The sequence below is a fragment of the Musca vetustissima genome, unplaced genomic scaffold (genome assembly GCF_032173495.1).
Source record: "Musca vetustissima isolate MV318-11 ecotype Yass unplaced genomic scaffold, APGP_CSIRO_Mvet_v1 utg4643, whole genome shotgun sequence".
Classification (NCBI taxonomy): domain Eukaryota; kingdom Metazoa; phylum Arthropoda; class Insecta; order Diptera; family Muscidae; genus Musca; species Musca vetustissima.
The window spans coordinates 115,607-142,488 of record NW_026879744.1 but is presented as its reverse complement, the minus strand read 5'-3'; the positions used below and the strand labels follow the sequence as shown (position 1 = coordinate 142,488).

At 33.4% G+C, this 26,882-nt stretch overlaps 1 protein-coding gene across 1 annotated transcript; it reads right to left on the bottom strand.

Annotated features, from left to right (window-relative positions):
- LOC133324862 (polyamine-transporting ATPase 13A3) lies at window positions 1-26,108 on the bottom strand. The gene is made up of 9 exons (XM_061533692.1): window positions 26,006-26,108; window positions 9,757-10,047; window positions 9,472-9,678; window positions 6,862-7,223; window positions 6,599-6,797; window positions 6,218-6,522; window positions 5,927-6,127; window positions 1,335-3,228; window positions 1-773 (listed from the first exon to the last, which is right to left on the bottom strand). Exons 1-9 carry the CDS (start codon window positions 26,091-26,093, stop codon window positions 1-3), a joined length of 4,320 nt encoding a protein of 1,439 aa, XP_061389676.1. The 5' UTR covers window positions 26,094-26,108.
- Between the last annotated feature and the right edge of the window lie 774 nt (window positions 26,109-26,882).

The following is a 26,882-nucleotide window of genomic DNA, read 5'->3' as shown; positions in this document are numbered from 1 at the left end:
CTAATTATTTGCAACATTTGCCGCCGCTGTTGCTTGTTTCGCACCATTGTCTGGGTTAACAGTACTTGAGAAGGAGGCTGCATGTGGTGGTGGTGCTGCTGCTGGAACCGCCATTATAAATTGTGGCTGTTCACCACCTTGTGGCGTTGTTGGCGTCTCCACATCAAAGAAACTATTCAGTGGATTATTTTCATCCGACACCGGCGTATCGAAATTCTGTTCGGCACTTATTTCAAAGTAGGCCGGATTGATGTTACTTCGTTTCTTTTCCAATGGCATCGACTCCACAACTTCGCTTATTTGTGGCCAATTCTTATAGAATTTCATATCGTATTCAATTTGCATATAACGTCGTTTTGATGTCTTCACATCACGATCACGTTTCGCTTGGAAATTCTTAAACAACAACAGTTCCACAATCACAGTTTCGATCAATACATGGGCCACAAATGCTGCCACACCATAGATTAACATCCAATAACGGAAATTCATTTCAGGCGGTAATATCAGTTGGAAGAATTCCGCCAACCATGCCGGTGGATACAGAATGAGGTAGATAACAATACAGATATTAGCAATGAGGGTCAAACAGAAGGGTATATTCGACCAGATGGGTCGACGATATGGAGCACCTTTAGAGAATACAAAAGCTAAAATGATATACTGGAAACTGGATATGGCGAACATGGTGTAGTTTTCCCAACAGCCTAAATGTTCGTCACTGCTGTAGACGAATGGTTCGAACCATTCCTGTTGATGAACATGGAACCAGCCTGCAAAGAGAGAGAGAGAGAAAATATGAATACAATTTTGAATATAAATTTGAAGAATTATAATAAAATATGAACGGCTTTGGGCCAAACCTTTTACACCCTCCCCTTCAATGAAGGGGACACATTCCAGATAAACCTAAAACCGTTGAGGAGCGGGATTTGACAACCAACGATAGAACAAATTAAAAAATTATTTTTAATTCGTTTGAAAAACGTGCCCCAAAACCTCTAAAATATCGAATACAAGGGGGTTGGGGAACCCAAAATACGGTTGAAAACATTTTCAAATCCAAGGGACCATCCATAATTTTGTTGTTCATAATGGGGATCGAATGGTGGGGACATATTCCAGCGGAAGCGGGATTTGACAACCAATGATAAACGAAATTGAAAAACGTGCACCTACCTCGAAACTTGAGTCAATATCGATCATTTTTGGTATGGATATTTTTTGCAAAAATGGGTTGACCTACCCTCGATCTGGAGTCAATATTGACAATTGTTGTTTTGCAACACAATAACATAATTAAACAAATTAAAATATTTTTTGTCACAACTCACCTGCTACTTGGAATGCAATAACCACCAACAAATGCAAAACAATCGATGCCAACGGCGTCAGCGATATTAGCGACGATAACGGCACCTGCTTCACCAATGGTCCATTGAACGATTCCGTTTTGCCAAAGAAAAATGCAAATATCGATATTAAACCCAAATCTATATATAAATACTGTTTATCCGTTAAATTCGAATCGATGGAATAGAGAATCATGACCGATACAAATTGTACCATCGAATAGGCAGCCATGTATTTGAAGATACCGAAGGAGGTGACCAAGGCGGCACGACCCTCCTTGATGACATTCGGTACGGCAGCAATGGTGGGATTACGCGAGGTAAATGGCGAGGCAATTGAAGATTCAGTTTCGCTGAGAGAAATGCCGGTATGGGCAACCTTTAAGGCACCACAATCGTTGGCACCATCACCACACATGGCCACACAATAGTCCAGGTTTTGCAGTTCCACAACAAGGGCCTGTTTCTGTTCTGGTGACATGCGAGCATAGATAACACCTCGGGTCAGGAAATTGGGCAGCAGATCGGGGAAGTGGTCTTTGACAATTTGCCATGTCTTACCGACCATGGCAAAACGATAATTGTCACGCCAATTTTTGTCGAGCAATGAGGTTGCTGGTGGTTCTGCCACATCCATGGGCGAGTTTAAGCCAAGTTCCGTATCATTATGTGTCCAGGTATCTACAGTTTCAACACTACCACAACTTTTACTGTTGGGCATGGTAATGGAGGCGGCACTTGACAGTGATGCAACATCACCATTTAAACGGTGGTAGTTCGTGTCGTACAGCGATTCGTTGGTATTGGATGAGGCAAGAAGGGTGCCATTGGTTTTACCATTTGTCATTGAGGTAGAGGCGGCACAGGAGGCACTGCCCAAATCCAGGGTATAATAAAGCTCATAATTACTGTGATCCGTCTCGTTGTGTTGATGTGAACTATGATGATGATGCTGGTGGTGATGATGATGGTGTTCTCCCCCCTCGGCATCGGCTTTGTGACGTACATTCACCGTGACCACCGGTTGATTGGAACTAACAATACCACAATCACGGGCCACACTCAACGCTGTCAAGATGTTATCACCCGTTATCATTATCGAACGAATATTGGCTTTGGTCAGGGCTTCAATGACCTCGGTGGTATCGGGTTTCAAACGATTTTCCAACACCACAAAGCCCAAAAATTCCAAATCACTTTCGACACTTTCACGAGGCAAACGTTGTACTTTGGTATAATTAACTTTGGTACTGAGAGACTTATAGGCCAAGGCTATGACACGATAACCTTGTTTGGCATACACCGACAGCTGTTGGGAGAAATTATCCGGCAGACTTTCGGGCAAACACAACTGTTGCAACATCTCCGGCGATCCCTTGCAATAGACATTAAAATGCTTCTCACTAAGACGTCGCGTAATGACCGACATACGTTGCAGATTGGAGGTGAATGGAAATTCCCGAACAATACCATGATCGTTGACGGCCTCACCATTCAACAAACCCACATCGGATAGTAAATCATCGACCGAAGATTGGCGTTCGACCCTTTTTGTTTCCATTGGCGGTGTGGCGGGTGGAGTGGTGGCCTTTGGTGGCCTAACCACTGTCGGATGTAGCAGACCATATTTTTGATTATCCGGTACCCCCTGAGCATCTTCCAATATCCAACCGGTCGATTCGAACATTTTCAAATCCAATGGATCACCCATCATTTTGTTGTTCATAATGGTGATCGAATGGCAGGTGACCATGCCGAAGAGGAAGTTATCGTATGGTAAACGTTCAATTTGTTTAATGGGAATTTGGAATTGATTTGTAGCCGATTTTGGTACAACGCCCCACATATCGAGACCGTCTTCGGTAAGGGTACCCGTCTGAAAACGAAGAGACAAAAAATAAATTAAATATTAAATGAAAAGTTATTTGGGGTCAGAAGAATAGGTTCGAAATGTTTTTCTTTTATTCCAATTTAAGACGTTTTTCAGAAGCTATAGTAACTTGAGTAAAATATTGATCCTCTAACTTGAATAGAATATTAGTCCTCTTCTATGCATGGCCTTAACGGACTTTTTCCAAGTGAAGGTCAATTGGATTTCGATACCACGACTTATTGGCCTTCTATAAGAGAACCCATTAGTCTTCCCACAAGATAACTATCTGGTCCTCTAGGAGAGGATACGGCATTTTTTTAGAGTAACTTCTGATCTTTTAAAAAAACAATTTTTGAATAAGAAATACCCATATCATTGGACTTGTGTAAGATGTCTTCTAAAACATGTAGATTTTCATTTTAAAAATGACCTTCATTAAAAAAACAATTTTTTTATAAGAGAACTTTAGGACACAAGATATAAGAGAGGACCATTTTTTTAGAGTAACTTCTGATGTACTTTTTTTTTGATAGAATACATATCATATCATGAGAATACATATCATTGGACTTGTGTAAGATGTCTTCTAGGTGGAAACATATTGGTCTAAGAAGTCTTCCGTCATTTTATAAAATGACCTTCTGGTCTTTTATAAAAAAAGACCTTCAGGACTTTTTTTATAAGAGAACATTTAGGACTTCTATAAGAGGACTTTCAGGAATTCTAAAGGAAGTCCTTTTGGATTTCTAAAGGGAAGACCTTCAGGACTTCTATAAAAAATACTCTTTGGACTTTCTATAAGAAGACGTTCTGGTCTTTCATAAGAAGACTAGAACGGAATTCTAAAGGAAGTGTTTCTGGATTTCCAAAAAGAAGACCTCTTCAGGACTCCTATAAAAATACTCTTTGGATTTTTCTACAAAAAGGCGTTCTGTTCGTCCATAAGAAGACCTTTTTGGCTATCTGTAAGAGGAACTTTTGGTTGTCTTTGTTAATCTTTTTTACCTTTGAAAAAACACCTTCGGCTCTCCAATAAAAGACAATAAGAAGATATTCTGGACTTCTATAAGGAGATCTTCAGGACTTCTATAAGAGATGTTTTAGTCTTCCATAAGACTTCATGGCCATTTAGAACTTCTTTAAGAGGACTTTCAGGAATTCTAAAGGAAGTCCTTCCGGATTTCAAAAGAAGACCTCAAGGACTCCTATAATAATACTCTTTGGATTTTTCTACAAGAAGACTTTATATTCGTTCATAGAAGAAGATCTCTTTTTTGCCTTGGAGAAGACCTTCGGTTCTTCATTAAAAGACTGGACTTCTATAAGGAGACCCTCAGGACTTTTATAAAAGATGTTTTAGTCTTCCATAAGACTACTTTGTCCTTTAAAGGACTTTCAGGAATTCTAAAGGAAGTCCTTCTGAATTTCAAAAGAAGACCTTAAGGACTCCTATAAAAATACTATTTGACCTTCTATAAGAAGACGTCCTGGTCTTCCATAAGAAGACCTTTTGTCTATCTGTAAGAGGATCTTTTGGTTGGTCTATTAGAAGATCCCTTTTTTACCTTTCAGAAGACTATCGGATATTCTGGACTTCTGTAAGGAGATCTTCAGGACTTTTAAAAGAAGACCAAGACCTTCAGGATTCTATAAAAATACCTTTTGGACTTCTGAAGGTACCGAAGGCCGTTTTATAGAAATCCTGAGATCTGAGAAGATATAAAAGAAAACCTTTAAAAGAATACTACTACAAAAATACGACTTTTGGACCTTCTACAAGAAGACCTTTTGGAAGACTTCGAGGACCTTCTGGTCTTTTACTTCTTCCACTCGAAGTCCATTCGTTTACTCTACATAAAAAGTGTTTGTCCTTTATAAGAACACCTTTTTGTCTTCTATAGAAAGACCTTTTGTTCTCTTAAAAACACACTTTCTGCTCTTAAAGGCCTTCCACTCGAAGGCCAGGCCTGTTCTTCCATTTGAAGACCATCTGATCATCTATTAGAAGGCTTTTTGGCTCTCTATTGGAGGATTTTTTTGATCATCTATTGGAAAATCCTCTGGTCTTTCTCTAAAAGAAATTCTTGTTTTAAATTTGAAGACTTTCTGATCGTCCACTAGAACACTTTCAGGACTTTTAAATGAAAACCTTCAGGACTTTTAAAAGAAGACCTTCAGGTATTTTTAAAAGAAAACATTCAGGACTACTACAAAAATACCTTCAGGAATATTATAATAAGACCTTCAGTATATTATAAAAAATAATTTCAGGACTACTGCAAAAATACCTTCAGGTTTTCTATGGGATCTTATGTTTTCCATAAGCATACGACATATATTTCTATTAGAACACCTTCTGGTCTTCCATTAGAATGCCTTCTGGTCTTTCTCTCAAAGACATTCTGGTCTTAAAACTTGAAGACTTTCTGATCTTCCACTAGAAGACCATATGGTTTCCCATTAGAAGACCTTCTGGTTTTACTTTGGAATACCTTCTCTTCCTCTATAAGAAGACCCAATATTTTCAGGACTTCAATAAAAAATACATTCAGGACCTCTATGAGACCTTATGTCTTCCATAAGCATGAATATCAATAATAATTTTCTTCTAGTCTTCTATAGGATAACCTTCTGTTTTCTATGAGAAGAAAAACAGAAGAAAATACTTCTGGTTATCCATAAGTATTGGTTCTTCGCTTACCTTATCAAAACAACAACAATCGATGCTGCCGGCAACATTAATCGATCTTGGCGATATACAATAAATATTATTGCGTTCCAAACGTTTTTGGGCATAAAAACGGCCCACTGTCATGGCAGCTGGTAAGGCGGGAGGCACAACAACCGTTATTAAATCCAATGATTCAACAGCGATTTTGGTGGCTTCAATGTTTCTCATTATCTGTAAAAAAAAGCAAACAACCAATAACAAAAAATTCAATTATATCCAAACAAAAATCAAATCATAAATGTGGTGCCAGCGAATACCTACCTTACTGACTAGCGTATAGATGAATCCGATTAAGGCAATTAAACCCAAAAACTCAATAAATTTATAAGAGTCCTGCTCAAATTTATAATCAACTGGTGGCGGATACAATATGGAACGTATTAGACCACCCTTGGCCGTAATATTGCCGGTATTTATGACAATGGCTAGCACCTTTTCCGAGCCAATATAACGGGTCTGGATGACTTTGGTGCCACAGAAGAGGGTGTGGCGTGCATGTTCCTTCTTATCGAAGACAACATCACGTTTCGATGGCAGTGGCGTCTTGGTAACCGGTACACTTTCACCTAAGAGGGGAGGGAGGAGGAGGAGTAAGTGGGGGTAAGATTCCACTGCCAAAATGCATTCATTCATTCTTCATACCAGTTAACATGGCCTCATCAAGGATACAATTGCCCGACAACAGGACCGCATCGCATTGCATTGTACAACCACTGGAGGGTATTTCAATAATATCACCCGGCACCAAACGCTGTGTCGGCAGCTCATGGACCTCACCGCGTTCACCCACAATTAAGGCAGTACCTGTATTCTGCACCGTCTCACGGAGGGCATCTTGATTCTGCAAGGAAAGTAATCACTTTAATATTCACCAAGAAGACAAACAAATTCTTTGAAAATTCTACCTTTTTCGTTTGAATTATAGACATCGTTATGCCGAACACCGACATCAGCACAATAACACAGGCATAATAATAGTAATCGTATGTGAACCACAATACCACCGAAAATATTTGGAATACATAAAATGGATTAAGTACTTCTAAGAACAACAATGTTTTCACATCTTTATAAGGAACTGTTATTTCATTTGGCCCATAGACTAGACGTCTGGCCACTCTCTCCTGTTGGCTCAAGCCGTGCTGTTGATGGAAATACGCATTGGACACATCGACATCCAGCCCTTGCAATTTATCGAATGTTTGTGTTTGAGAATTCCATGCGTAGCGCAACTGTTTGCAGACGAATATACGGGCACTTGTACAATCTGAAGAAGAAGAAACATTTTATAACAAAAGAAAGAGAAATAAGTGAAAGGAAGGTTAGGTTACATTAGAAGACATTAGAAGACTTAATGGTAGACCTATTGTTCCACCCCAAGGAGACCTCCCTGGTGTTTAATAAAAAAGCCTTCTGGTCTTGCACATGAAGGCTTATTGTCTTCTGGTATTCTATAATAAGACATATTTCCGGTATTTAATTATAAATATTTCTGGTATTAAATAGGTCTTCACAACTTCTATAAACCAAAAAAATTGTCTTTAATAAGAATACCCCCCGTTCTCATATATGTTCTCCTGATTGTTTATAAGTTCAAGAAGACCTGGTCTTCCATTCGAAGACCATTTGTTCCTCTGTATAAAAAAGTGTTTATCCTTTATATGAAGACCTTCTGGTCTTCCATTCGAAGACCATTTGGTCCTCTATATAAAAAAGTGTTTATCTTTTATAAGAAGGCATTTTTGTCTTCTATACAAATACCTGTTGCTGTTAAAAAGGAAAACCTTTTGGCCTTCTATGCTTACCACATGAAGACCTGGACTGTTCTTCCAACTGAAGACCATCTGGTCCTCTATTAGAAGGCTTATTGGAAGATTTTTTGGTCCTCTCTGAGAAAACCTTATAGTCTTCCATTAGAAGGCCTTCAGGTCTTTCTCTAAAAGACATTCTGGTCTTAAATTTGAAGACTTTCTGATCTTCCACTAGAAGGCCATATGATTTCCTACTAAAAGACCTTCTGGTTTTACTTTCGAATTCCTTGTCGTCCTCTATAGGAAGACCCTCTTTTAGTAGACTTATTGTCCTCCATTAGAATAACTTTTGGTAGATCTTCTGGACTTTCTATTGAAGACCATCCGGACTTATAATAATAAATTTTCTGATCTTGAAGTAGAAGATCTTTTGGCTTCCCTTTCAGAAAACCTCCTCCTTCGAAGGTCATCTGGTCCTATATTAGAAGACTTTCTGATATTTTTTAGAAGGATTTCTGGTCTCCCAACTTCCTTGTCTTCTAAAGTATTCTTTAAAAAGAAGGCCTTCTGATCTTCTAAAGGAAAACCTTCTGCTTTTCTAAAGAAAGTCCTACTGATCTTCTAAAGGAACACTTTCTGGTCTTCTAGAGAAAGACCTTCTGATATTGTTTAGGTCTTCTGGTCTGTTATAGGAAGACCTTCTGGTCTTCTAAAGGAAAACTTTATGTTTTTCTTAAGGGAGGCCATCTGATCTTCTAAAGGAAGACCTTCTCATTTTCTAAAAGAAGATCTTCTAAACGAAAGACCTTTTGGTCTTCTAAAAGAAGACCTTCTGATCTTCTAAATTAAAACCTTCTGCTTTTCTTAAAGAAGGCCTTCTGCCCTTCTAAAGGAATATCTTCTGATCTTCTAAAAGAAGACTTTCTGATCTTCTAAAGGAAGATCTTCTGATCTTCTAAAGGAAGAACTTCTGATTTTCTAAAGAAATACCTTCTGATCTTCTTAGAGAACACCATTGAACCAACAAGAAAAACTATAGACTAGAAAGACTTTTCATTGAAGACCAGACCAGATCTTCGAATGGTCTTCTAATAGAGGACCAAAAGATCTTCTAAAAGATGACCAAATATATTCTAGAAGAAGTCTTCCATTCGAATAACTTGGGCTATCTATTAGAAGACACTTTGGCCTTCTATTAGAAGTATTTCAGGGTCCTCTTTTAGAAGACCTTCTGCTTTTCCATTCGTAAACCTTCTATTCTTTCAAAACAGAACTTTCTTGTCTTTCATTCGAAAACCTTCTGGTTCTGTAAAAAATACCTTTTTGTTCTCTATTAGATGAGTTTTTGGTCCTCTATTGGAAGACTTTCTGGTCTTCCATTCGAATAACATTTAGTCTTTCAAAAGAGGACTTTCTTTAAATCCATTCGAAGACCTTCTGGTTCTCTATAAAAATATGTTTTTTTCTCTATTAGGTGAGTTTTTGGTACTCTATTTGAAGACTTTCTGATCTTCCATTCGAAGACATTTAGAAGAGCTTTTGGTCCTCTGTTTGAAGTCTTTCAGGTCTTCCATTCGAAGAGCTTCTGTTTTTCCATTTAAAAACCTTCGGGTCTTCCCAAAATTTTTCTTTATAATAAGATCTTCCTAACCTTTAAAAAACATACTCCTGATTTTCCATAACCAATATCTTAAGAAGACCTTTTGGTCTTCCATACATTCCATATTTTCAGTTTTGTGAAAATTCTATTCCCGCCAAACTTACACTTGAATTGACCCGTTGCAAAATGCATAGACAAATGGAAATTCCGTTCTTCCAAATCGGCACCATCGAAAACACCAAGACCGCCGCCCGCACCACCACTTTCAACATTATTACAACCATTGGCTAAATTTTCTTTATTGATTTCCGCAGTGGTCGTCGTCGTGGCATTTCTTGCAGGAGATGATGACGATTTTTGCTGCTTGGCTGCTTTCAATTGTTCTTGTCTGTAAAGAAGGTATTACTTTCAATTTATTTTTATTTTCAGATTTCATTATTGTACTACTCACCTCAATGTATTAATATCTAAATTTTGTATCTCCTTGACATAGTAGATTTTATGGTTACCCTTGTAATCTTCTTGTACCAGAACTTTGTCGGCTTCTTCCAAACTGCAGATTTCATGGGTGGCCATTAGATACCAATGACGCCACCAATGCAATATCAAACGCAACAAACCGCCGGTCAGGCAAATGCATAGCCAACATAATGCGGTACGCATTGGTGACCGGCGATAGCCGGTTATTTTCATTTCATCTTCTTCGTTGGGATTTAGTAAACCAGTGCATGGTTTTTGATCTGCAAAAAACAAAAGAGGAAATATTAAAAATTAATTAAAATTAAGAAAAAAATATGTTTGCGAAGTTGAAAAATAAATTTGTTATTTAAGATATTTTTTAACAATTCGTGACTTGAATTGTTTTCTTTTTTATTGCCAAATCTTAATGGCTTTGGATAATGAAAACATCTTCTTAAATAAATTAAAGTAATTATTTAATTAAAATATTTTATTGTTTATCTTTATCTTTTTTTTCGAAAAATGTATTATTGTTAACTTTGTTCTGTAGATATCTTGGAAAAAGGTAAATCCCATTTGAGGGTTCTTTTCGTACATTTCGTGAGAAGTGTGTGTGTTTGTCTTTAAACCACCTGTATATACACACATATTTATTTTATTATCTGTCAATACCCCGAGTGCTTAAAACGTGTTAATGGCTTTGCTTTTATTTAATTTTTTGTTGCAGACAATTTCAATTTTTTTATGCAATATTACAGAAACAAAATCGATAAAAAAAACTGGAGTGATGTTAACCTCAATACTGAATAAAAATGGAGTATTATACTACAGTGGAGACGTAAGGTAAACAAAGATCAGGATCAATGGAGGTAAATAAATAAATTTCATTCGTTTTTTTCTGCATTTTCCTAATCGTTCTTTTTTCCAAATTAGGTTATCATCAAGATTTACAACCCCCCTATTTTTGCCGTTTGGTGTCCCAGTTAACTCGTTTTAGTTCAAGGCCATAAACCGAAAACCTCAAATTGATGTCGATTAACTGATATCGTGCCTGGCAATTTTTATTACACGCCAGTGATTGTTAGAGATTACAAATAATGTGTATTCTGTTGCACATACAACGACGTATCTAAGTACATATTAACCTATGTAAGTAAGTTGGTTATCACAATGTACGTAAATACGTACATATGTAGAAAATTACAACGAATCATTATCGTCGTCATCGTATCTTTAAAGCTATTACTAAGACAAGTAAATGTGATATATTTTTGAGAAATTGCTAATGGGTACTTACGAACGGACCTTAAAAACTTTTAATAGAGGACCAAAGTGTCTTCAATAGAGAACCCAAGTTATTCGAATAGAAGACTTCTTCTAGAATATATTTGGTCATCTTTTAGAATATCTTTTGGTCCTCTATTAGAAGACCATTCGAAGACCTAGTCTGGTCTTCAACAAAAAGTCTTTCTAGTCTATAGTTTGTTTTTTCAATTGGTTCTCTAAGAAGATCTTTAGAAAATCAGATGTTCTTTTTTTAGAATATCAGAATGTTTTAATTTAGAAGATCAGAAGGTCTTCCTTTAGAAGATTAGAAGGTCTTCCTTTAGAAAATCAGAAGGTCTTCCTTTAGAAGACAAGAAGGTCTTCCTTTAGAAGACAAGAAGGTCATGCTATAGAAGACCAGAAGACCTTTCAAACAATATCAGAAGAAGATCAGAAGGACTTCCTTTAGAAGATCAGAAGTTCTTCTTTTAAAAGACCAGAAGGTCTTTCTTTAGAATATCAGAAGATCTTCCCTTAGAAGACCAAAAAGTATTCCTTTAGAAGACAAGAAGGTCATCCTATAGAAGACCAGAAGACCTTCTAAACAATATCAGATGAAGATCAGAAGGACTTCCATTAGAAGACCCGAAGGTCTTCCTTTAGAAGATCAGAAGGTCTTCCTTTAGAAGATCAAAAGGTCTTCTTTTAAAAGACAAGAAGGTCTTCTTTTAAAAGACTAGAAGACCTTCCAAACAATATCAGAAGAACAGAAGGACTTCCTTTAGAAGACCAGAAGGTCTCCCTTTAGAAGATCAGAAAGTCTTCTTTTGAAACACCACAAGGTATTTCTTTAGAAGATCAGAAGGTTTTCCTTTAGAAGATCAGAAAGCGTTCCTTTAAAAGACCAGAAAGTCTTCCTTTAGAAGACCAGAAGTTGGTAGACCAGAAATTCTTCTAAACAATACTTTTTAAGAGCACAGGCGTGAGCTTGTCAAGAAGTAATATTTTTATTTTAAATTTTCAAGATATATTTTCTTTCTTTAAAATATTGTATGCATAGTTTTTTTTAATATTTGTCAAAACACTTATATCAACCTTGTTTAATATAATATTATGACTTCCCGGGTCCCATTTAAGTGATAATTTTCTTTTAATATTAATTTTAATTGCTTAGCAAATAACATTTGTTGCTCCCTTCGAACTTTACCGAGGGTATATAAACACTATTATTAAAAAAATAGTTACTTGACCTGCATCTTTTCACACTATATTTGTATGTAAGTAGGTGTAGGTACCCTGAAATATGACATTTAAAAAACAACCTCTTAAACGTCACCCTCACCTCGTCATACCACATAATTTTGAATGCATTGCATGTACAACACGTATGACTGTGTGTGAGTATGTGTGTGTGACTACGTATTTTGCATGCCTTAAGCGCTACTGTCACACCGCAGAACACAATTTACATACTAAACCAAAAAAATTAAAAAAAAAATTGTTGAGACAAAACCCACTTCCCATCCACCCACACAATAACAGCAACGCTGAATAATAACAACGTCAGACTCATCTGCCTGCAAGGAAGTTAGACAAGAAATATACGTCACTTTTTTTGGTAGATTACGTAGAAGAATTTTAAATTTTATGATATTGAGAAACATTAAAAAAATGGTTAAAATTGTCTCCAGTTGTTCAGAGAGGATTCATAAAGACCTTATACAGACTCAAAGGGTTTTACAGTGATCTATAAATGTACATATTTGATTTTTTTAAATATTTTTTTCAAAATAATGTATAGCGTTGATTTTTTAAAAATATTTTATGTTTTCATAAAACTTTGGAAATTTACCTGTTACAGTTGTTACTTCTCTATCGTTCATTGGTCTGCGGAAATGCAGCAAAATGTGCGGCCGATGAAATTCTCAAATAATTTTCTTCTAGAGACATTAAAGTAACTTCGAGTTGGTGGGGAAAGGGGAAACGCAAAGCGTAACGATTTGTCGTTGAATGGTGTTGGATTAATTTAAATTAATTAAATTGTGTTTATATTTATATTGTTTTCAATTATTTGTTTTACTTTTTGTTAATTTCTCTTTTTTTTAATTTGTTTGTAATGTAAATTGTTATTATTGCGTTTTAATTATTGTTAATAATTACACGCATACCCCATTGCCTTGAAATTGAATTCTAATGGTGGTGGGGAGGAAATATTTCATTATTATTAGTTTGTATTTTTTTTATTTAATTTATTGCCTTTTATTATTAATAAGGCACAATTTGTTTGTGTTTTTTTTTTCTTTTACTTATAATTGTTGTTGTTGCTGTTGTTTTATTAATGAGAACGCACGCGAATTGTAATTATCAATGTTTTGAATACAAAGTTTATTTTAAAATTTTGCCAAAGACAAAAATTATGTTTTAAGGGGGGAAATCACATGAGAACTTTTGGGTTAAATGTGGTGATAAGTGGTTAATAATCGCAACATCCATCCCAAAAGCCTGGATTTTTTGAAAATATTTTTTTAACATCTACCCATTGGTGTGGATTCTTAAACATACTTTTTAAAATCTAACCACAGGCCTGGATTTTTTTATTTTTTTTTAACATCCACCCTTAGGCTTGGATTTTTTTAGATTTGGATTTTTAATACTACAACCATGCTTAAATTTAGTATCCATATTTAATTACATCCAATCAGAACGAATCTAATCTGAGAGATTTAACAACAAAAAATTTAAACTATTTATAAAGGTGTTAAATACATATTTGTATTTGTGTTTAATTGGAATGTAAATTATTATTAGTTGTTTTTGTAATTTACTTCATTATATTAAAATGACTTGCTTGCTACGGCAACTTATTTCAGATGACTTGCACATGTATATGCATTGATATCTTATTACTCAGTTGCCGTTATTTGTAATTATGGCTTAAGTCCAATTTTGAATAATTAATAAATATTATGACAATTTTAATTGCAAGGAAAATTTAATTAAATGAAAAATGTTATATGGGAAAGATATTATTTTTAATTTTTTTATTTAAAAAATTGTGTTTTATAATTTTTTTTTCATTTGCAAATTAAAAATATTTTTTTTTTTTTGCTAAATTATTCGTAATAGCTAAACAAAATGTATTTATTTTCATATGTTTGAAAGTCAGGGTTATATGTAAATTAGAGTTTGAAATTGGATCCACTTGTGGTTGGTTGGCTACTGTTTGTGAGTCACAATAATGGGTTTTTGTGTGTGGAGTTTATTGAACTGTTTTTCGTTGGATTTAAAAAAAAATATATATATATTCGCATTCACATTGGTTATCTCTTTAGATAAACTTCATTCATATAAATGAAAAATGTGCTAAGTGATTTTAAGAAATGCATTTAAATTTAGTTATTTAATTTGGATATTTTTATCATAACATTGCAAATAACTAAAAAACGTAGTAAAAAAAAATAGAAATCTTCCAAAGTTAATCTCTTCTCAAAATACATATTTGAAAATACTCATTTATTGATGCCTTTCTTCTTCGAGTCTAATTTGTTTATTTTTATGTTATAAAGTACCCTCGTGCTAATTATTGTTTTTGTATTTGTTGCTAATGCCCATTCACTGAGAATTCTGATAAGATTTTTTCTTCTCTAATCTAAATCTATATTATGAGGGTTTATTGTTTTTTTTTTTTCGTTTTATTTTTCCCTTTTTTTTTGCTGTTATGATGTTTTCTATCAAGTGCCAAATGACGTTTAAAAAACAACAACAAAAATTACGAATATCAAATGAATGATAATAACATGTGAGTGAAAAGCTATAACACCTCCCTCTCTCTCTCTAAGCAGACACTCATATTTGTGATAACAAACCAGTTGAAATGAAGTGAGTGCGAGACAGAGAGAAAGAGTGAACAAAAAATAAGAGTGTAATTCGTTTGCTCGTGGTACTGTGTGTGATAAGCCGTAATTGTTTTTATTATGTATTATTATTATTGTAATAACACACCAACACAATGTTATCGCTGTCATCTGCCATGATATTTATCGATAACAATGGTATATCGGTCATTTTTGTTTAATTCAACTGTTGTGCATGTGTGTTTTATTGTCAACCTAATTTCTGTGATAAAACAATTTCTTTATTTTGTGATTTTGAAAAAAAAAGAATTATAAAATAAATCTGAATATTGTCAGGGCAATATTTATTTCTCTAATCAGTTCTTTGCCTTTATTATCATTCATAAATAGCGTAAGAAAAATTGTGTCTCTATTATAAAATTATGTTTTAAAACAAGATTATTTTTGGCACGACCTCATGCCGTTATTTTATTGGGTGAATGGAATTTTTTTCATTAAAATGTTTATATGATTGGGTTTATTTAGATTTTTAATAGCCCATGCAATATGTAACTCCATAAAATAATATAATTTTCGCTAATATAAAATTTATCAAAGATTCAATTGGATAAGGAAATGGTGAAATGGTCGAAATATTATCAATGACTGCCATAATTTTTTTTTTCGAAATACAAATTTCAAATTTTGGAAATAGAAATTTATTCAAAATATTTAAAAAAGTATATTAAGAAAAATATTTTTTTGATATTTTTCCAAACATGGATTAAAATTTTTTCCAAATATTACTAAGTATGTATTTTTTAAAAAATATTTTTCCCCAAAATTTTCCAATTTTTTTTTTAGAAATTTTTTAAAATATTTCCAAGCCCGAATTTATATTTTTTTTAATATTTGATTTTTGTTTTTCAAAATGTTTTAATTAAAAATATTTTGAAAAAAATAATATTTTTTAAAATATTTCCATACGTGGATTTTTTTAAATATTTCCAAGCCCGGATTTAATTTTTTTTCAAAATATTTAATTTTTTCAAAGTATTTCAGTATTTCAAAATACTTCGTTTTTTCAAAATATTTATCGTAGATCGTAGATTTTGAAAAAAAATCTAAATATTTCAAAATGTGATCAAAAATAAGGTTTTTTTTTAAATATGTCCATGCATAGATTTGTATTTTGTTTTTCCAAAATATTCCCAATGGTGGGTTATTAATGTTTTTGCTAAATTTTACCAAGCATTGATTGATTTTCGAAATATTTCCAAGCGTATATAAATTATAAATTTAAACTATTCTTCGAAAATGATTCTGAGAACATTTAAATTCAGTTGATATTTAATCGGTTCCGAAAGGATTAATTATTAATATTCAATGCTGTTGTCCATCATATCGCATTTCCGTAATTTGTTAATTTTTTCCCCCTCACTTGTTTGAAATTTGAATAATTTTATTTTTTTATACCCCCTAAACACACACACACAACATAATACCGCACGCTCGTCTTACATATTCGGCACGTTGCGGTCTCGTTGAGAATTTTTTTGCTGAATTGTGTGTATTTTTTTGTGATTAAGACAAACCTTTAATAATATTATCTCAAATAATCACCCAAGAATAAAAATATTCAATATCTCAGGTTATATATACTTATATATGTCATACCAACTACTACGTTTATTTTTATTTGATCGACATACACGTTTATGTAGTGATAACAACAAAAAAAGCAAAAAAAAAAGGCAAATTCTGATTGGAATTACTGTCAATTGATAAGACGTTATAGCAAATTTAACTTTATCGATAACAACAAACAAGCTGACATTTTTCTTTTCAATTCTGGGGTATAAAATTCGAACTGCTGGTAACAACCTCTTGGCTCGTCATCGCTGATTGCTCGACTCTCTCGGTCAACAACCAGGTCTTTCGTTTTTTCCATGTGAATTTAATTATGGTTATAAAACAGAGTTGAACAGAACTAAATTGAGAGTAAGTATGGGAGAGCGTAACTGAGAGAGATAATCATCAAAAGTGACTAACTAAGAGAGAAAAAAATAGAAAACGGGTTTAGTAATCACCACTGCTATCGTACTATTTTGAACATTAGTGATATAAAATAACTTTTTTTTATTGATCGGACAGGGGAGCTGGGATCATATATTTTTTGAAATATTCACTCGTTTTCATGATTTAAAAAAATAAGCGTGAATTAAAAAAAATTTTCGTTCAAAATCATGCCAAGCAGCTTGTCTAGAATAATTTGTGTGATTTTTTATTTGTAATAATTACTACCCTCCTTTAATCCTCAGAATATTTTTGTAACCTAAATAATTGTGCTATTTTTTATATTGACTAAAATACCTAATAAATGCAAATGTAATGTAATGTCTAGACACTAAACATTTAAAAATTCATAAAAATTATAATTTTAATTAATTAAATTTCAATACGACATTTTAACTTTCTATGTTATTTTAATTATTTTTTTTTTTTTAGAAAAGAAAAACATCTTGTTTAACATTTTTTTATTTTCAAAATTATTTAATAATCATTTGTAGACATTCTAATCCATTCGTTTGTTTGTTTTTTTATTTAAACTAAAAACACACATTTCAAAATAAATTTGAAAAAACTTGTTTTCATTTCTATTGCATTCGATTTGTTGTTGTTTTTTCTCCACAACAAACAAATCTGTATATAAAAAAAACGACGACAACAAAATTAAATGCATTTGTAACACAAAAGTGGCTTAGAGACCGATCGACCGATCGCAGCCACATTAGTCAGTCAGCAGTGTCGTTTAGACAGGCAGACAATGGCAACAAAACATGTCAATTGATGTCGTAAACCAAACGCCAGTCAGCCAAAGTGCACAATTTTTTTGTCGCTGCTGTGTTTTTTTGCACCTGCATTTTTTTATAGTTTCTAATGGGGCTATCAGAATTTATTAGGGTATTACAGAAAAACAGGTATTTTAATTTTTTCTGAGTGTCTTCAGAGGTCTTCTATGGCTAAAACAGGGTCTTCAGAGGTCTTCTATGTCCAAAAGTAGGCTTTCAGAGCCTTCCAATGACACATCGTGGGTCTTCAAACAATGGCTTCCATAGGACTTTTATGGCTTATTGAGGTATTCAAAAGTCTTTTATGGCTAATTGAAGAATGTCTTCTAGGTCCAAAACAAAGCCTCCAGATGTTTTATATGTCTTCTATGCCCAAACGAAGGTCTCCAAAGGTATTATATAGCTAATTCAAGGCCTTCAGAGGTCTTCTATAAGCAAAAGAAGGCTTCCGGATTCCTTCTATGGATAATCGAGGTTCTTTGGAGGTCTTATATGGCAAAAAAGGCCTCCAGAGGTCCTCTATGGCTAATTGAGGAGGCCTGCAGTGCCCTTCTATGGCTATGGCTAAATGTCTATGGACATTCAGTAGTCTTCTATGAAAACGTTTGCTATGAACAATCGAAAATCTTTAGATTAATAGAAAAAAATATAAACTTTTTTGCTTAGTGGAATATCATCAGAGGTCTTCTCTGGTTAATAAAGAGAACTTCTATGATTATTGGACTGCATGAAGCCATCACTGGGCAGTTGAAGACCATTCAATGATTAATGGATGCGCTTTACGGGAGGACCTTTCTGTTCTCAATATAGAACTTTCAGAAATTGTCTCTGGTTAATAGAATACCATCAGAATTTATTTCTGGTTACTTGCAGACCCTTTTGTGGCGTTATCTGGATAATAGGAGATAATTGTATGAATTCTGTTGGAAATTACATTTACAGAAGACCTTCGGATTTCTTATAAGGTTAGTAATAGACCTTCAAAAGTCTGAAATACGTGGACAATAATCGCCTTGATTTTTCAATTTTTATCATCTTAGGCCCAAATTATTGCCTTTGGCTACTTTTTTTTTTTTGCTTTAGAACGAATGCCAAGCTTCTTAATCTCTGAGATTTTCTTTTCCTTCTAAAGGTACATAACGAATCCCCGAATATATAGTATTTATGAATGGGTTATTATTATCGTTTAAATAAGAAAAAAACCCCTGATGACTCATGTCTTCCGAATGCGTGATTATTAAAATGCCCTCCTTTCTATGGGGATTCACACAATGAAGTTTTCCTTTCACATTAAAACCACTTCAAAAAAGAAGTTGTTTGCAGTGTAAACTTTACTCATACGTTCACAGTGATGAGGAGTTCTTCCCCTCTTAACGAGACAAAAACAACAACAAAATGGGTTAAATTCGCAATTTTTATCACTGAATAAATACACCAACATATTTGGTACACCAGCGAACCAATCAACAAGTGCGTTTTCATTTTCAAAACAACAACAACGACGACAACAACAAAAACACATTTGAATTTCTTTTGCAATGACACCGGTTTGTTCGGGTTTGTTCACATTTCATTTCATTTGTTTTTCTGTTTTCTTGATCAATTCTTAAATATCGATTACTGTCAATTTCTTTTCGTTTTATTCTTTTAAAGATTCATCATTTAATTTTCTTTTTCTTGTTTCATTTTTATTGATTCTTTTGTTTTATCGGCATTTTTTGGTTAAACTTCCACTTATTTTTTTATTACTTTTAATTGTTTCATTAGACGGCAGCATCATTCGTTGGAGAAGACGTTGAACAAAAAAAGACAACGGAAAAGAAGAGCTGTGTCTGCAGATGACCAACAACAACAACGGTAATAATAGTAACAATAACAACAACAAAATGAAAACAACAGCACACTACCGCATTGACTTTTTCTATGACACTACTGACTGACAACAGCAGCAGCTAACAGACAAACAAACGAACGAACAAACAGTCACCGAACAGCGGTTATTTAAACGACCGCCTTATTCTAAGCATAATGAACACGAACGACGAACGGATCAAAGGAGACTGAATGTGATTGACGATCTGGAGAAACGTCAGAGTAGCAAAAACCGACAAAAGCAAACAAAAAAAAAATATGGTTGTTGATCGGCAGTTTGCCACTTTGACAGCAAAAAAACAACAACGAATTTTGCGCAGTCGTTGTTGACCGTTAACGTCAACGTTGTCGCCAAGACGTTGCTGTTCAACGCGTTTCGTTTTGTTTTTAATGAAAATCGATTGAATCGATGGAGAGTGTGTGCAATCGGAGCAGAGAGCGCCAAAGACAAAGCGAAAAAATAATAATATTAAGACAAGAAAAAAACAGCAATTATCAGAGTGTACAACAACACACATTGTCACAGAACGATCGTAGATTGGAAGTATTTGTGGTTCATTTGACTGGGTCGACGTTGATAACGTCGACGCCAGCAGTTAAAGCGTCGACCACGATTGTGTGTATGGATTTGTTAACTCTCTTTGAGAGGTTTCTTGCGTTGTTATTGCTACTGCAGCTGCGGGCTGGTTGGTTTGGTTAGCTGCTTAAGTAATTTTTTTTTGTTTTGTTTTTATTCGTTTATCATTATTTATTTAACAACAACAATAAAAATAATAACAAAAACATTAATAATAGCAATAAATGTGTAAGATAATTAATCAAAATTGCCAAAGATTGGCCACACGATGCCAAGCAAAATAAGAAGAAGAAAAATGTATATAGGAAACCAAGAAGTTAGGAATAACACTGGCATACTCCATAATAACACTCAGAGATAATTATGAGTTAAAGAAAAAAATAATTCATATAGAAACCAGTGAGAAAAGTAGTAAAGTCTGACGGGACCGACTATATGATACCATTCACCACTATGGGTATATTAAAAAGATGCATCCTAAAAGAAGGGCCATTAATATGGAATTGGATGAACTAAAATATGCACTACATCTACATCTGTGTCAATCAGCCTAACTTTGAATTTTTGGTGTACTATTTATTTAAAATCTGAAGAAAATATATATGGGAGCTTATATCTAGATCTGAACCGATTTTCAAGAAATTTTACACATATCATTCTAGACTGAAGTCAGTACGCTATGCCAAATTTTGTGGAAATCGAAAGATATATAGGGACTTTGGTGCCCCATTTACATAAAATCGGAGAAAACTATATATGGGAGCTATATCTAAATATGATTCGATCTTCTCGAAAATTAACACACGTCATTCTGAATCAAATTCAGTACTGTATGCCAAATTTCGTGCAAATCGAAAGATATATAGGGACTTTGGTGCCCCCAGTCCCTATAGTACGAAAATATATATGGGAGCTATATTTAAATCTGAGCCGATTTTCTCGAAACTTAACACACGTCATTCTGGACCTAATTCAGTACTCTGTGCCAAATTTCGTGCAAATCGAAAGATATATAGGGACTTTGTTGTCCCATTTACCTTAAATCGGACGAAAATATATATTTCAATAGGGTTCGTCCTTGGGCCAAATAAATGACTTGTGCCAAATTTCATCCAAATCGGATCATAAATGCGGCATGTATCAAGTAAAGTTTTTAAGTAAAAGCGGACCTTTACAACTAATCTTCATTTTTTATTATTTGTTATAAGTATATTTTCTATAAAACATTTGTTAAATGTTTAAATTGTTTTCTTTAAGTGTAAACTATTAAAAAAATGTTACTCAATTTAAAAAAGTTACCACTGGAATAGAAATATTAGTTTCGGTTAGACCACTAACGTACATGATTGTATGATGACGATGATGTTGAAACACAGTCAGGTGGTTAATGCAGCGGTCTGTGTTGGGCAATTTATAACAAAAACATTTAAAATCTTAACAAAAAATAAGGAGATAGATTTATAAATGACTTTATACGACTAATGCAAAAAATAGTGCGATACCGGAGATTACTAAACCCATTTTCTCTTTTCGTCAGATTTTTTTGATGATTATCTTTCAGTCAGGCTCTCACACACTTACTCTCAATTTAGTTCTATTCAACACTGCTTTATACAATTGGCATATAGGATCGGAGCAAATTTTTATATCGAAATAAATCTTGCTTGAAATAATCGTGATAGTTTTTCTACTTCTCATCATGTTACGGGAGAGAATATAGTGTAATAATTATGGTTATAATATGTACACGATATAACTTTCCCTCTCTCTCTCTGGTATAATCTTTAACATAAAAAACATAAAAGAGCAACATAATCAATATCTCTTTGTAAATCTCTAATTTTCTTGTGGTTTTAAGATAATAATTATAAATTCTTATCTTGATGTTAGGCAATTCACAAATAGATTTGTTTCGAGACCATTCCTTTTTTAAAAGATTACGCACAATCTGTAAAATATCAGAATGTTATGTATATAGTTGGTGACGAGCACGTGTACGTAAACATAATTTTCATAGATAAAAAATCAATCGATAAAATACTAAAACAATTTGTGAATTAGTTGACATATAATCGATATCGTAGATAATGTAGATCATACGTTACCATGAACCATGAGTGGAGAGAGTGCGTATTTTAGTTAATATAAATCATACGCAACCTGGGAATAATAGCATAAGAGTATACCGATTTTTTAATAGGATCTTCAAAAAATATTTTTAAAAAAATCCATGCCTTTTATAGAACCTCACAAAATGATTTTCATTTAAAAAATCCAGGAATTTTTGTAGGTCGATCGATAAAATACTAAAACAATTTGTGAATTAGTTGACATATAATCCATATCGTAGATAATGTAGATCATACGTTACCATGAACCATGAGTGGAGAGAGTGCGTATTTTAGTTAATATAAATCATACGCAACCTGGGAATAATAGCATAAGAGTATACCGATTTTTTAATAGGATCTTCAAAAAATATATTTTTAAAAAATCCATGCCTTTTATAGGACCTCACAAAATGATTTTCATTTAAAAATCCAGGAATTTTTGTAGGTCGATCGATAAAATACTAAAACAATTTGTGAATTAGTTGACATATAATCCATATCGTAAAATCGTTACCATGAACCATGAGTTTTTTAGTTAATATAAATCATACACAACCTGGGAATAATAACATAAGAGTATACCGATTTTTTAATAGGATCTTCAAAAAATATTTTTAAAAAATCCATGCCTTTTATAGAACCTCACAAAATGATTTTCATTTAAAAAATCAATGAATTTTTGTAGGTCTGTAAGCCTTTAAAATATTAAAAAAAAATCCACGCCTCTTATATTCTCACACAAATATTTTTACAAAAAAAAAAACGCCTTTTTAAGTCCCTTTAAAACATATTTTTCAAAAATTCTATTTTTTTAATTTCCTTTAAACATATTTTTTAATAGGATCTTCAAAAAATATTTTTAAAAAATCCATGCCTTTTATAGGACCTCACAAAATGATTTTCATTTAAAAAATCCAGGAATTTTTGTAGGTCTGTAGGCCTTTAAAATATTTTAAAAAAATCCACGCTTGTTTCCACACAAATATTTTTACAAAAAAAAAACGCCTTTTAAAGTCCCTTTAAAACATATTTTTCAAAAATTCTATTTTTTTTTTTAATTTCCTTTAAAAATATTTTAAAAAAGTCCTCGCACGCCTTTTGTTCTCCACGTAATTATGTTTTAATAGTTTGAAAGCCACTGCTTGTTGCCTTTTTCTCCAAAACGCCTGAAAGTATGCTTTGGTTTTTTTTAGAGAATAAAGCAACACTGCTATTCAATGAAGCAACCGCCAATTAATGCATTCTTTTTTTATATTTTATGCGATTTTATATTAAAAAAGGCAATTATAACCCATTTTAAATTAATTAGCGCCATTAAAAGTGAACATCAAATGGAAAATGCTAAATAATGGAACTATTGGCTCCATACACTTTTTTTATTATTATTGACATAATACATTAACACCGACTTTTATTTCAGTTAACACACAATTAAAATAGATTTGTGTACGCACATAACGACAATGCGGGATGATGATAATAAAATTCCATTCTTAATAAAAAATTGAATTTCACATAGTTATGGTGAATTGAAAATATATGTATTGTAGTAATCGATATTCATGCTCAATTTCATGTTTGAAAAAAATCAAACGATCAATTTATGTTAATTGAATAAAAAACGACAACAACAACCAACAACACATGATTGCTAATTTTTCAAACCTAGTAACAGCAAAACAAATAAAGCCCTTATGCTACGAGACTAATGCGTTGTGAATATGATATTGAAACACAAATATTGAAATGCATGGACACACGTGCAATTAGTTTACATCATAACAACAGAGGGTGGGGGTAGAGTACTAGGTTAGGGGGTGCGGCAGTGAAAAAAATCTCAAGAAATATGTCTCCTCCATTAAGCACCACCACATCATATCGTCGGCCGGCCTCAGCGATCATAGCAATTTATTTTCTGTTTCATTTACAAATCAACATGACAACAACAAAAACGAATAGCCATATTAAACAGACAGACATTCTTACATTCAAATGACTGACCTTAAGCGGCAATTACAAGTGTAATTTTCTGTGTGTGTTTGTGTGTGCATACAAAAATATATTTAACAAACATTGATTTGTAAAGAAAAAAATAAATAAATCACCAATGATATCGGTAATGGGTTATTAGAATTGAAATGCATTCAAATAATAAATTATGATTGTTTTGACATCTTATCGTATCGTCGTTTTGAAAATATAAGTGACAGAATAAATATGGTCTTTTGACAGCTATCTAATTCAATGGATTTAATGGACTAAGAAGGGAAAGCATGAAACACATTATAAGTAAAAAATCCATGATTTTTATGGACTTAAAAAAAATATTTAAAAAATTGCATAACTTTTATGGACTCTTTAAAAATATTTTTGAAAAATCCACACTTTTCATTGACCCTTTACAAATCCACGTATATGATAGGTCTCCCACTTTTTTAATCTACGACAATGGTTTGTTCACCAATTTTTTTTAATCTACGCGTATATATATTTCTATAAAATCCACGCCAATTGCAAGTCTTTCAAAAATATTTTTAAAACCAGTAAGGAAAGAAGGAAAGTCGGACGGGGCCGACTATATGATACCCCTCACCACTTTGGGTATATTCGACAGATGAATTCGAGCGGACGTCGCATTTTTAAAGGACCAGTAAAATTAAATTGGATCCATAAACATGCCATTCTGCAACCGATACTAAATTTTTCATTTGGTCAGATATAGTAGCTATATCTAAATCTGAACCGATTTCAGTAAACTTAACACACATAATTCTAGACCTAATTCATTACGCTGTGCTAAATTTCGTGCACACCGAAAGATATACCTTAAATCGGAGGAAAATATATATGGGAGCTATATCTAAATCTGAACCGATTTTCAGGAAACTTAACATACATCATTCTAGGCCTAATTCATTACGCTGTGCCAAATTTCGTGGAAATCGAAAGATATATAGGACTTTGGTGCACCATTTACATTAAATCGGAGGAAAGTATATATGGGAGCTATATCTATATCTGAACCGATTTCAGGAATCTTAACACACATCATTCTAGGCCTAATTCATTACGCTGTGTCAAATTTCGTGCAAATCGAAACATATTAAGGGACTTTGGTGCACCATTTACATTATATCTAAATCTGAACTGATTTTCAGGAAACTTAACACACATCATTCTAGGCCTAATTCATTACGTTGTGCCAAATTTCGTGCAAATCGAAAGATATATAGGGACTTTGGTGCACCATTTACATTTAATAGGACGAAAATATATATGGGAGCTATATCTAAATCTGGACCGATTTTTCCCAATTGCAATAGGGTTCGTCCTTGGGCCAAATAAGTGACCTATGCCAAATTTCATCCAAATCGAATCATAAATGCGACCTGTACTTTGTTCACAAAAATACATGGACGGACGGACATGCATAAATCTACTCAGAAAATGATTCTATGCATATTCTCAAAAGGAACCATGTGTCTATCTCGTTTCCTTTTGCCTGTTGCAAACATATGCACAAAGACACAGTGTGGTGAAGGGTATAAAAATTCACGCCTAAGGTAGGTCTCCGAAAAATATCAAAAAACAATCCACGCCTATTATAAACCTTTTGGATTTTTCTTCGTAAAGATGGTTTTTTGTTTATAAAATTGAATGTCCCTAAGTACGAAGTTTTCCTATATAGTCCATTATATTATCGCATTAATTCTTTAAAATGCACTTACCATTCAATAACAATTGTGAATCCTGTTTATTGGGATCGGGTTCCTCTTCAATACTGAATTGATTGGTTAAACCTATGCGTGGTGACATATTGTCAACACTGCTGGAAGAATGATGATGCGAATGATGACCCCCGGCCGAATGATGGTGGTGTTGATGATGATTTAGACGATGTCTGGAACTGCTGGCACTTTTCGATAATGGTGTACCACCACCGACACTGCTGCCATATTGTGAACGTGGTGTTTGCTGTGGAGTTGTAATACCATTTTGCATTTCAAAGGATTTATGGGGATCCTCCTCCACATCCTCTACAACATTATTAGATGTATTCGAAGAATTAATACCATTTTGTACGGGACCACCAAATGTGTCCAATATTAGACGTGGTGTTGGTGTATTCCACCATTGTAATTTGGCAATATTTGCTTTGTTCGTGTAGTGTTCATCGTATAAGGTGGTTGGAGGTGGTAGTGGTGCTGGTGTAGTCTCTTTGTCTAAGTGGTGAATACTTTTATTTGTTGCAGCATAGTCTGCACAATCGGTGGCTGTTACTTCTTCGCCCAGTTGAGAATCATGGCCATTGATTAGAGGTACTTCAGCTGTTGCTACTTCTGCTGTGCAGCAAGCAGCTGTGTTATCCTTGAGAACTGTGTATTTTTGCATTTTCGATTTTTTGTTTTTGATTTTTTCAAAATAAATGTGCGTAATTTAAAATTTTTGTTTTGTTTTAAATTATTTTGTTTTTGGTTCTAAGCGAGTTTTTTGTTGTTGTATTAAATGTTTTTTGTTTTTTAAATTAACTTTTTGTTTCTTTTGTTTTCTTTTATACAAAAAAGTCTTTTCTTAATTAAATTTTTATTTTCTTTTGTAATTTAT